At 42.9% G+C, this 13,610-nt stretch overlaps 1 protein-coding gene across 3 annotated transcripts in view; it reads right to left on the reverse strand.

Moving 5' to 3' along the window:
- The window catches only part of ALG9 (ALG9 alpha-1,2-mannosyltransferase), an 85,306-nt gene that overhangs the window by 63,981 nt on the left and 7,715 nt on the right, over positions 1-13,610 (reverse strand). For all 3 annotated transcript variants that reach the window (XM_069949055.1, XM_069949056.1, XM_069949057.1), the window contains exons 6-8: positions 12,265-12,400; positions 10,464-10,551; positions 9,601-9,706 (exon numbers count right to left, since the gene is read on the reverse strand). In XM_069949055.1, coding sequence (XP_069805156.1) covers positions 9,601-9,706; positions 10,464-10,551; positions 12,265-12,400 — 330 coding nt within the window. The remainder of the gene's footprint in view (positions 1-9,600; positions 9,707-10,463; positions 10,552-12,264; positions 12,401-13,610) is intronic.

Below are 13,610 nucleotides of genomic sequence, written 5' to 3' on the forward strand. Positions count from 1 at the left end.
GGTGGCTGAAAAAAAAAGACGTCCACTCACCTCCCCGGTTCCAGCAGCGGGTCCTGCATCGCGGCGCTCCGGTGCCCGGTTCCCGGCCGCTTCATGATCTCTGACGCGGGCCCGAGACATGATGTCTCAGGTCCGCTCAGCCACTCAGTGAAGGAGGCGGGATCCTCAGGCGCCTCCTTAACTGAGTGGCTGAGCGGACCTAAGTCTCGGGCCTGCATCAGACACCCGGGACCCGCTGCTGGAACCGGGAGGTGAGTGGACGTCTTCTCTTTCAGCCACCTCCTCTCCGACCACATCTAAAAATAGCCCCCACGCTGGATAACCCCTTTAAAGAGAACCAATCACGGCCGGAAAAAAAAAAAAAAATTTCCTTATTGGATGTATATTGTAATTTTAAGAATGTTTGTAAATACAATCAATCATTTTTACTGCCGCGTTTTTTAATAACAGACGTTTTCCTTTCCTGTCTCTCGCCGGCTCTTTTCAAAAGAGCCGGCTTGAGACAGGAAGCTTCCGTCATGCAGAGCGGCAGCAAGGCCAGGCGCCGCCATCTTGATTACGTCACTTGCGTTCCAACGGTGGAACGCAAGTAATGTAATCAAGATGGCAGCCCACTTCCTTGCTGCAGCGGACAAGAGGATTAGGTAAAGTATAAGATACAGACGGCAAAGGCAGTCTGTATCTTCATTTTGTCTACTTATGAAAATACAGACTGCCTTTGCAGTCTGTATTTTATACTTTACCTGATCCTCTTGTCCGCTGCAGCAAGGCCGGGCGCCGCCATCTTGAATACGTCAATTGCGTTCCAGCGGTGAAACGCAAAGTGACGTCATCAAGATGGCGGCGCCCGGCCTTCGTGCAGCGAACAAGAGAATTGGGTAAAGGGATAAGATACAGACTGCAAAGGCAGTTTGTATCTTCATAGATAGACTTAGGGAGAGATTACCTTTGATAATAGGGACAGTGATTTTTCGGTGATTGCCGAAAAAAACAGACTAAACACAGGAATTCCGGCCAATACAGAGAGTCACAGAACATTGTGTCAGTCAATTACATGACTGGCTTCTCTCTGTGAGCTCTCAGATGGCCTGGGTTTTTTTTCTGACCGTTTCCTGTTTTTTTTTAGAAAAAAAAAGTTAGAAAATAGGAAGTGCCCTGTGGTTTGTGGGACATGCGGCCAGGCTGGGACTTGTGGTCATAATACGGTTGCATACACTTTAGTGAAACCGGACTCAACATTAGAGTTTTGAGCCTTTTTGTTGTTTTTGAATAAAACTGCACATTAGACATTAAAAAAAAATAAATGCAGTGGAACTATTAGATGGCATCTGACCCATACATTACAAAACACAGAATCAGAACTGACAGTTTGTTTGTTAAAGTAGTACTCTGGTACCGCGCTAGACAGTTCCTGACATGGACAGAGCTGGCAGCAGAGAGCACTGTCTCAGACTGGAAAGAATACACCACTAACTGCAAGACATACACCAGCTGATAAGTACTGGAAAACTTGAGATTTTAAAACAGAAGTAATAAAAATCTATAAAACTTTCTGACAAATAAATGAAAAAAAAAAAGAAAAAAAAAACATTTATATATGAGAGATATCTTGGTCACAAAATTTTATTCAGTGACTCATAATATTAGGCTACCAATCCTTTTAGGAAGAAAAAAAAGCAACAGACATCTCATCTATCTATTTAAAAGGTCATTTTTTATTTATTTTATTTTCAATAAATTTGGAATTACCCTTTTTTAAATTCAACTATTTTTTATTGAAGCTTTTCCAAAAAAAAAAAAAAAAAACTGGTTTATTTAAAAAAAAAACAACTTTTTTACACAAACCAAACCTAAGAGAGCATACCCTCTCATCCCTTCCCACCTCACTCCCCCCACCCCAGCCTTCCTTCCGTAACACTGCCTATCAACCAATTGACCTTTCCAACAATCTCCGCCACTGTGGGAGGATCCTCATCAAGCCGATGCTTGGCGATCAGTTTATGTGTCATGAATAAGATACGAGCCACAGCAATCTGCTGAACGACATCCAGAGCTAAGTCCTCTACACACCACAATATATATACCAGTGGAGATTGCTGACACTCTAGTGCATAAGCTTTACGTATGGCCGATGTTACTCCGCTCCAATACCGGAACAGCTTGGGGCAGCGCCAAAACATGTGTAGGAGTCCCTATACATGGGTGTTGAGATCCCCATATATCTTTTGCCACACTTCCAGCTTGAAGGAGTTTTATACCCCTTACAATTGACAACTCTGTTTATGGGTCCCATGTTTTCTTCTATTAGCCAAGTTCACAGCTGGGTTAGGCCTCTATGCACATTCCCTATAAACTGCAGACTACTGGTCTACTATTTAGACTGCTGGTCTAGAAATACAAATTTCAAGGTGATTCCATATTTTTTTTTTCTATTTGATCTGGAAAAACATATGGCATTAAAATAATTTCCTTTCATGTGTTTGTGGTATGTTCCATGAAATTGCCAAAAATAAAGATGCTGGGTGACCCTTCTCCAAGTATAGCAATTTCTCAATTTATCTGCCAGGGGTTGTAATAAAGTATGTGTCCCATGTCTACAACACACACTACCCCATTCCAAATTTTCTCTAGACATAACATCAGCACCAGAACTGGTCAATAGGAGATTCATGAATTGGTTTTCATAGTGGAGCAAAAATACAGTCTGGCATCACTCTGCCCAATGCCAGGCAGGAGCCACGTAAGGCACACAGAGAACAGGATTTAGAACGTGACATTTCACAAGCACATAAAGGCGTAAACTGTCAGCCGTGAAGTGTATAAATACAAAACTGAAAACAAATCATAAAATAATTACAAAGTATAAGGTCTGTCATTTCTCTCCTCCTGTTAGTCTTGGTGAACGGCTGCAGTTTGTCCTAGTAACATACGCTTATATTGATTTAGATTACCTTTCATAAAACAAAATTCAATAAATATATTTGAAAAAAAAAAGCCATAAATGTCTGCATGGCGTTCTTCCTTTCAGACTACGTACTTTTCAGCTGACTGTATTACGCACTTTTTTTTTTATAACATCCCATAAATTACATTGCACAACATCTTTTATAAGTGGATGTTTAGCTAGTGGACATAACGCAGCTAAGACTTCAATAAATGTGCAATTAGTATGAACAAAGGCCCCGGCTAAAAGCCGTTTTCAGATGATTGTTTGCCATGTACAGAGGACAGGATTTTACATTTCAGCATAAACATGCTCACCGACTCCCCCAGTGTGCTCATTAGGAAAAAGCAGAAGCAGCCTTTATCTGTGCACGGGGCTGTAATCAGGAGCTATTCCCTACGTGTGTCACAGCTGAACTGGATAGACACAATGCGTCACTGGAGACCAGATCAGTCAGCTGCTGACGCAAGGTGTCTGTGAAGAGGAGGAAAAAGAGAAGTACAGGCAAGTTCACCGTGAGTCATGTTTAAAGGCATGTAGCCGTTATTTGCACGTTACGTGTACAATGTAGAGTTCCCCAGGTATCCTCTGCACAAGGCAAGCGGACTAGTAACAACGTATCAAGTCTGCAAAAAATAAGGCTAAGAAGCAACAATGATGAAAGTTATAAAAACTATAAGTGACTGCGATCGGTTGAAGATAAAAAACTAAACAATCCTGATTTAGAACTTCTTACACATCGGTTACAGATTAGGGAGGAATTTATCAAAATGATTCTAAATGGAAAGTGATTTATATTATGCCTTATGCTTTTAGAACTTTTATCTCACCAAGTCAAATGTATGAAAATGGCGCGCGGTATAAATTTGGAGCGGACCAGTGGCTGCGCCAGCTCATTAAAATGGTGCATCTTTGCATTTGTTCCATTCTCATTCACATGTAAGTGTGGTGTGGACTGGATTGGCAATTTGTTAAATAAGAAGTGGCACTGAGAATGTACATACAAACAGAACTTTTCTGAAAATAGATGTGAGTGTTGTCACCTTTAGAAAAGTTGCAAACTTTTGTGCAATGAAAAGATTGAAAAAATTTTGTGACTTTTCTACGTCAAAAGACATACATAATTCTTTTTGGTTTTATAGTGTTAGTGCATCTTAAAGCGGCACTATCAGCAGGTTCTGCCCAATGAACCTGCTGATATGCCCCAGAAGCTGGTAATAACATCTTTCTTGTCTTCTGTATTCTCTTTTAATTTGCTAATTGCCCATATGCTATTTTTGGGGCGTCGCAGCCCGGCCCAGAGCACTACCATGGCCCATCCAGCCCACTATGCATCTATGAATATGTATAGTGGGCGAGATGCAAGGGGGGGGGGCTGAACAGGCCGTGGTGGTGCTCTGGGCCGGCCAGCGACGTCCCAAATGCTCCTAAGCCCCAAAAATAGCATAGAGGCAATAAGCAAATTTAAAGAGAACGTAGAAGAGAAGAAAGACGTTATTACCAGCGGTCAGGAGAGCTTCTGGGGCATATCAGTAGGTTCATTGGGCATTGTGCTGCTTTAAAGGGTACCTGCGAAGTTGGACTTGAGCTGTTCTTCTGGTAATGTGAGGAGAAACACAGTACACGCTAGGCTGTTGAATTACTGAGGCAACAATGCAACACTAAGCAGGTTCCATAAAAGAGAATGAAATAGGAATTGCACAGAAGTTGGGCTTTGTACAGTTACCTTGGCATCTGTACCAACCAGTGTGGTCCACCAATCTGAAGAATGGACAAGATTTCAACTTTACAGGAACTCTTTAAATGGGTTTTTCTGGCCAAAATAGACTGATGAGCAATCTGTAAGTGCAGCTCAGCTGCTGTTCACTTAAAATGGAGCTGAGCTGCGGTTACAGGTCACCACCACTACTACACTGTGAATGGCTGAAGAGGTTGGATGCCGCCCCCAGGAGTCCTGGTAAACATGGATACTGCCATAGGCTAGTGAATTTGTTTTAGCAGTCAAATCATTGAGCTATGGATACAGCCCTGTTTGTAGGCATTTTTCTGAGTTACATTATGCAATATGGCTGAAGTGCAGGACAAAACATGCAGCCGGGCAGCAGGAAATACATAGCCTTGGCTTTCCATCCTGCCAAATGTACTGTGCACTGCACATACTCCGCTGTATGTCCGCAGCCCGCCCCGTTGACCCCCCAGCCGTCGGAGCGTATACTTCACCTGCTCCCCGCTCCGGCTTGCTTCGGCTTTGCTTCCGGCTTGCTGTTTTCATGTTCCACTCAGCCAATCAGTGCACTGCAGCGGGGCAGTGCACTGATTGGCCGAACAGGACGTCCCGGGAACCCCCAAAGCAAGCTGGAGCGGGGAGCAGGTGAAGTATACGCTCCGGCGGCCAGGGGGGTTAACGGGGTGAGCTGCGGACATACTCGCAGAGGGATATCTATCCTGCTGCTAGTTTGTCTGCCCATAAGGTGTACTAGTCAGGGATCACCAGCGAAAAACCCGCTGCGGATCTGTTACGTGTAAACGCAGCCTAAAGGTGCACAGCTATTTCTTATTCTCTCCATTTCAGGGGGCAGGACCAGGGATCAGCTATCTGCCAGTAGTACGTACATAGTTACCTCCTCCCTTAGTTGCCTAGCCATTCACAGCACAACACTTAGGGGAAGATTTATCAAACATGGTATAAAGTGAAACTGGCTCAGTTGCCCCTAGCAACCAATCAGATTCCATTTTTTATGCCATACAGACACTTTGGAAAATGAAAGGTGGAATGTGATTGGTTGCTAGGGGCAACTGAGCCAGTTTCACTTTACACCATGTTTGATAGTCCTTACTGCTATGCCATGAATAATGAATGGTGAAAGTGCACTGAACAGGCTGCACTGTGCTTGTGGATAACTACAATACATTACTATAGATGGCATGTGAAGGGAGAGGGGTTATTGATGCACTGGGTGTGAAAGGTGCTGTATGAGCAGAAAAGCAAGCAGCAGCTATGAAAGGATTACATTGCGCATTGAACTGAGCTGCCCTTAGAGGTGCCGTCACCCTGCATTCCCACCTGTTTGACGACTGCATTACAGTGAGAACTGAGCTGGATGCTTGTACTTAATGTAGTGGGGGCGCAAGTTTACTGCACATTCGGTTCCTGTTCATGTCAAAAGGAGCCGATGCTCCAATAACCTGGCGCTGCTGCTACGTTGATTACAGAGCCAAATGTTTCCGGCTATGTTCTCACTTCTGAGACGAGCAGGGATCCCGAGATGCCTCTTTTAGGCTGTGGAACGAAGGATACAGATATTCAGCCAGCCAGAAAATGGAGAGGACACTGTGGCTGTATCTCTGGATAGCAGCAGGTTTCAGCAGTAACAAATTCTGACATGTCTGATGACATCTGATAAAAGTTACTGGGAATAACAATTACACTTTAAATTATATTTTTGGAACAGTGAAGATCATTTTCTGCAGGCAGACTTTCTCTTATTATCTGTATACCTCTCCTGCACGGGACACATGCTAAGCCCTGCCCCTACTTCCTTCCATCCTTGTGTTACTAGAGAGAGAGAGAGAGAGACTCATAATCACAGTAACAGTAGTCTGAATAAACATAGCTTGAAATAGATATGCAGCAAAATGTCAGGATGCTATTTCTTCCATTATTGGCTGTTCTTAAAGTGTCACTGTCGTAAAATCTACATCAACAGTAGATGTGATATAAAGCAAGTTTGCAATTTACATTCATTATTTTTTTCTTACTTATCATGGAAAACACAGCACTTCCTGTTTTCTGACTCTTTTTTTCTTAAGAAACAGGAAACAGTCAGAAAACAGGAAGTCCAGTGTTTCCCAGGCCATCTGAGCGCTCACAGAGAAGGCAGTCATGTGACTGATGGAAACATTGAGCCGTGACTCTCTGTACTGGCCGGAATTCCTGTCTGTTTTTTTCAACCAGGACGAGTCAGAAAATCTGCCTTCAGGAGAGTGGACCTGGATTTCTGGTAAGTATAGCATTGTTTTACAGCATGATAACACCAAAGAAATAATGAATGTATATGGCAAACTTGCTTTATATCACATCTACTGTTAATTGAGATTTTAAAAGTTGTGACGAGCGTGACACTTTAAGTTATCTATTAGTGGCAAGATGGTCAAATGATTCTGTGCTTACAGCCCGTAATGTAACGATTATCGGCCGTATTTGGACGATATCGGCCGTTAGGGTCCATAATCTTCTCGTGTAATAGAAAGTAACGATCAGACGACATGAAAGATGTCGGCTGATCGTTGCTGTCATTTGTCTTTCAACATGTTGAAAGACAAACGAGTGTGACAGGAGCCATCTGCTGCTGTCACTCCGCGGAATATGAGCAGCAACAGCAGACCGCTGCTATCCTCTATGGGCTGCACAGACGATCTAGCGATCACCCGGGCAGCCTGCCCGCAGCTCCCCGCGGCTCCTCCTGTACTCAACCGTTTGCTGCAAGCGCATTTAATAGTGGCGGAAGCGAGCGGGGAACGAGAAGCAAACGAGCGCTGACAGCACTTGTTTGCTACTCTATGTCGTCCTGTGTAATAGGGACTTTAGAGACAGACTCAGCCTACCAACAAGCAGTCGATAGCAGACTGCAAGGAAGTGAGACATCTAGTGGTGAAAACCTCACGATTGTATAAGGTAAGGAGTAATTTTTGGTGATTTACAAATATCAGACAGATCATACTGGAGAAAATTTGTATGAAATGAAAGTGACTCTTCTTTATATAAATTACATACAGAGATAACGGACAAGGACCAACCACTGGGCTGCATTTGCACGGTATGAATGATATGAATACTGTGTAAACTAAGACTCTTCAAGAAAGAAAGAAAGAATAAACATTAATAGTTCAGTAATCATTTAAAACATGGGAATTAATATAGAACAGAGTTTTCTGCCAGCAGGGATACAACAAATAAATGCTTCACAAGGCAAGCGGCACAGGACTGGATTGAGACGGTACAAGAGTGACCTCTGCTGATCGGGAACACCATGCACATCTTAAAGTATTTTTCTTTTTAAATTACTATACTATAAGGGCTGTGATCAAAATAAAATTATAAAAGTAAAACAGGCGGATGGGAATCCGTGCTGCAGACTCCACACTGAATCCGGTCTTCCTCAGTGTCTCAATGTAATGTGTTGTGCGCCTCCGCTCAAAGAATAGATGGAGAGCGGAAGAGAGCAGAGTCTGAAACAAACTAGCCTGAGCATCAAGCTGGGAACTAAGTGAAGTGCTCCAGCTTGCACTTCTCCCAGATCTAGCGGGTAGTAGTGTTTCGCCAATCAGTACACAACCTACACCTCACTTCCATGCTATTACATATTGGTATTGGTGAAAGAATACTGGACTGAACAGACTGGCACTGTGCTGGGATGATTTACAGTACCAGACTATGGATGGCATGTGGGGTGAGAAAGGTTACTTATGCACTTGGTTTGCAAGATGCTATGTGCAGAAGGGAAAGAAACAGTAGCAGCACAGCAAGGAAGGAGGTACAATAAGCATCAAGCTGCTGCCAATAATGATGACGACAAGCCAAAGGGATAGTTCTATACAAGGTAGCACTGTGCATATATAGTAATAGGACTACAAGGTCAGCTGCCCAGAACTTTATGGCTGGTTAGATAGATGAGAGGGAAGCCTTGAATTAGCTTTGCTTCCCAGTGTAAATCCTCTAGAAAAGGCATACAGGCATGCAGATGGCAGGTACAAAACCCAGGCTTGCTCACTTCTGCACACAGCACTAACTAAGCTGTACCTCCTCCTCCCCTCTTCCCGAGTTAAATCCTGGTTTCTCTGTTACTAGAGATAGACTGAGCAATGAATAACAGACTGCAGCGAAGTGAAATGCTTAGTGACCAAGACCTTAGAGCTTTTTCCTGAGGTAAGGAGCTATTATATGATTTTTAAATATGTTAGGAATCACACATGTTTGTAGTGACAGTGACCATTTAACTCATAATTCCCTAAGAAAGCGTATGAAAATGAGTTTTGAACAATAAACAACGTCTTTAGTTGATTATAATTCTGGGAATATAGTTCAGATAAGTTTTTCATTTTACAGCTGTGAGTGCTTATGACCTGGGGGGAACAAATGAAGTCCGACATATCAAACCCCTGTTTCATCAATGACCGATGTCATACACATTAGATTTTTTCATGTTTATGATATAGCTGAAAGCCAGCAGACTGGGAGGCAGTAGGGAGCAGCGAAGAACAATGCCGCAGATAGTTTTAGTTAAGAAGCAGAGTGTCTGGCACTACTCTGCTCCTGCTGGCACTATTATAGAGGCAGTTTGGTTAGCAAAACTGAATTGGTTACTAATGGTGTGTTGAAATGTGACTGGACAATGTTCTATATAGCTTGCACAATATTACAGACAATGCTGTGTATCAGGTACCATGGTACAGGGAATACATAGAGTCCATGGTTTTACTGTGCTGTCACAACAAGGGAGACAGTAAGTAATTGTAATAGTGCCAGCAGTGTACATGCACTATATAGACCTAGATAGATAGATAGATAGATAGATAGATAGATAATCATTGGCTGGTTTATCCCATGGTCAATATTACTTGTAATACACACAGACAAACAAGTATTAGGTACGTACCGTACAAATCAGGACCATGCGGTGTAAAGACGTTATACAGGACAATATTAAGAGGAGCTAGTACCAGCTTTCCATAATAATAACTATCAATGGCCACTAAGGGAACCTGTGACAAAAAAAAAAAAAGAAAGTAGTGTTTTTTTTAAGTATAAACAATTACCCTGTATGGTTACAGCATGGTCCTGCGTCCTTGATTAATACTACACATAAAAAAATCACCACACATAAACCCACTGATGAACAAATGAGCAAATACAAAGTGCTAAGTTATTTTCTAGATTATTCACCAACTAACACAACTTCAATACAGGTATGCAATATAAATCAGGCATTTCTGCATATATATGAGAGGTCAGTACACAGAAGAGTCTGTAGGTGGCCATACATAACTGATAGATGTCAGACAATCTCATCAGCCATTCAAATTGTATGGGGTCGCCCCAACTCCAGTAGCAGACAGGAGACCGAAGAAAGATGCCGAATAGATTTTAACATGCCCGACCTTGTCATCTAAATGGAGATAAGACAGCAATAGAGGTGTCTGGCAGTGGCTTACTCCACTTTCCTTATTGCGAATGTGTGCACGCTTGTCTAAGGCACTTATGTATGTGTATGGAGGGGGAGTTTAGAGAAAGAGTACCCCCTTAAATGCGTTGAGAAGAAAATACAAATATCTGACAAATTGTAAGGGTGACATGCCAGTGGATGCCCGGGCATTAACTGATGGCAAAATACACTAGCCCTGTTAAGCCTGACAGAACTGTACAGAGATAGTACACATTCTTCTATAGACTGACTGAGTTTATTATAAGCATGATATGCAAAACTGAGAATAAATATACAAGTTTGTAGCATGAACTTACCAGCAATAATATTAGCGCCACTAGACACCAGTTGATAAAACTCTTCCACTTGTGTTTCAGAAAAAGTAAATCAAAGGCGATGGGAACCCTGAAGACAAACGGGAAATTAAATTATCTATAATAGGTGCTCTGAACAACTATAAGGTGTCACTGTCATTGAAAAAAATCTTTGGACATGTTTTCTGGTCAGTGTCTGGTTGGTGAGACCTTCAATAATTACTAGCATGAGCTGAGAAAAGTGAAGGTCTCAACATGAGCTTGAGCTAAAAAAAAAAAATAATAATAACAAAAGATGTACTAAGGGTCCCTTTACACGCGCAGATAAACCACTCAATCGCTCGTTTGGCGAACAATAATTGACAATTTTTTTTTTAAAGATAGCCATTTAGAGGAGAAGATAAATCACTGTGAAAGGTCGTCAATGCAATTGGAATTGCCTTAGTATATATTCTGTGAATATTCGTAATTGAGTTCCTTGATATATACTGTGAATGATGAGTGTTTACACTGAAAGATTTGAGAACGATTAACAATGATTTTAAGGTCAGCTCAAAAGATGCCATCAACAACGTAGTTTGTTGTTGCATTTACACCATTCAAAAGATTTAACGATTTTTTGCACGATAATCAGCCCGTGTAAAAGGCCCTTAAATTTGATTTTGCAAACTGCATCTAGTTTCTCCATCTCTTTTCTCATGTGGGCATGACTCGTATGTCATTTAACTTTTTATTGTGCTGTACTGCACAGTGATGAGCGGCAATGCATACAGTATGGTATACAGTATGGTCTGGTGGGAGAGCACCTGGCCTAGTGAACAGCGATGCATACAGTGCTGCAGACATAGCTGCTCATGCATCTGCTGAGTCTGGTGGGAGAGCACCTGGCCTAGTGAGCAGCGATGCATACAGTGCTGCAGACATTGCTGCTCATGCATCTGCTGAGTCTGGTGGGAGAGCACCTGGCCTAGTGAGCAGCGATGCATACAGTGCTGCAGACATTGCTGCTCATGCATCTGCTGAGTCTGGTGGGAGAGCACCTGACCTAGTGAGTAGTAGTAGTGAGCAGCGATGCATACAGTGCTGTAGACATTGCCGCTCATTACTGTACAGGGGCAAGGAAACTGTGAGTAAATGTGTCTCCCTGCTCTAGTATGCAGTGACAAATCCACACCAAAATTTGTCTCTCCAAAAATTGCTGCATTCCTGCTACCACCACACAATCACATTACATGATGTATCTACAGACAAACCTTTACTGTGGTCATACTCTGAACACTGAACTGATTAAGAAAATGAGAGTCAGTATACTATAAAAACCATTGTTCATGGAAATACCCATCCTGGCAGAAATGTAGAATAGGCATTCGCAAAAAAACTAGTCTGGAACTTAAAGTGGTAAGTCATACATTGCTCAGCAAGGAAGAAAATAAGATGATAAATGAAAACTCAATGTTGGATTACATTTAGAGACTTCTACAGTTCCTTAAAAAGAATCAGGATGGTTTAATTCATCAGTTCAAGTGCTGCAGCTAATATATGCACCGCTGAGCTCTGTGAGTCTTTTGTGTGTTTATACAGGCTTTGATGTAGACTTCAAAGTGAACTTACGCAGTTGTTCCATCAAGAAGTGCAGACCATATGGATATACATGTGCAAGCTTCAGCAGTACACACACACACACTAAAAGCCTGGGCTGAATTAAAGGAGTCTCATTAAGAATAAAAACTGAGAACCTATACATAATGTTGTAATCTATGCATTAAGGGTGTATGTATGCTAAAAATATAACCGTGCTTCTTACCCGAGTACTACACTAAAAGGCCAGCCCCAGATAGCCCCAGCAGCAATACCCAGCACAGCCACAGACACCTTTTCCATGTACCAGCCTGTCATGGCTATCAGCGTGGTGTACATGCAGAAACTGCTGGGGAGATAAGCTGCAGGAAGAAACAAAGAAAATGAAGTCAGGAACGATGAATAATATTGGACACAAAAGCAATCAGAAAGTGAACATGCAGAATACAAGTGATATCATACGCAAGCAAAAAGGAATTCTGGAAACAGCGCATAATGGTCATAAATGGGGTAAAATTATTTCATTTGTTAAAAAGTTATTACAGTAATAAGGCAGAAACAAGTAGGCATCTCAGAAGGAAAAGGCTGAAATACCCAGAGCTGTTCTGTCCTCCTGTACCTTACACTAAGAGGAGTACGGAGGCAGGCCACTGCGGAGAGAGAACCATGGAGGCAGTCTGCAGTGTAGAGGGCCAAGGAGGCAGTCTGCGGTGGAGAGAGGGCCAAGGAGGCAGTCTGCAGAGAAGAGATGGCCATGAAGGCAGTCTGCAGAGGAGAGATGGCCATGGAGGCAGTCTGAAGTGGAGAGAGGGCTATGGAGGTAGTTTGTGTTCGAGAGAGGGCCATGGAGGCAGTGTGCGGTGGAAGGAGGGACACAGAGGCAGTCTGCAGTGGAGAGAGGGGCATCAAGGCAGTCTGCAGTGGAAAAAGGGGCATTAAGGCAGTCTGCAGTGGAGAGAAGGCCAAGGAGGCAGTCTGTGGGGGAAAGAGGGCCACAGGGGCAGTCTGTGGTGGAGAGGGGGCCACGGTGGTAGTCTGTGGTGGAGAGAGGGGCACAGAGGCAGTCTGTGGTGAAGAGATGGGCATGGGGGCAAGTCAATAACAGATAAGGGGGCATGGGGTCACTGTGGTAGAAAGGGGGCAGTGCAGGCAGGCAGTCTCTTGTTCAAAGGGGAACAATTTCCAAGGCCAACCCAAAAGTGGGGTCCCATTGTTAGATTGGAATCTCCCCTTAGGGTGAGTAATGTGTGCTTTTCACCCACAAAAGGCATACTGGAGAAGACTAGGAAGCTTTAACAAGACACCTTAGTAAGGTGATCCACTGCAGGTTCTGTTGTATGACAACTTTGTTAGGTAGGGGAAAAGCTCCGCTCAGCGCTCACTCAGAGAATAAACCACCCCTTCAATATAGTGCAAGTGAGTTTACTTACAGAAGTGCATTTTAGGGGGTACATCCCTTTCGTAAATTCGTATTAAATCTTTTGAAGGGGAATGTACCCCTAAAATGTGTTATTTTTCGGCATGTATAAACCCTTCTGCACTATATTGGAGAAGTGATCAGTCTCCTGGAGT

This window comes from Dendropsophus ebraccatus, chromosome 12 (assembly GCF_027789765.1).
Source record: "Dendropsophus ebraccatus isolate aDenEbr1 chromosome 12, aDenEbr1.pat, whole genome shotgun sequence".
Classification (NCBI taxonomy): Eukaryota; Metazoa; Chordata; class Amphibia; order Anura; family Hylidae; genus Dendropsophus; species Dendropsophus ebraccatus.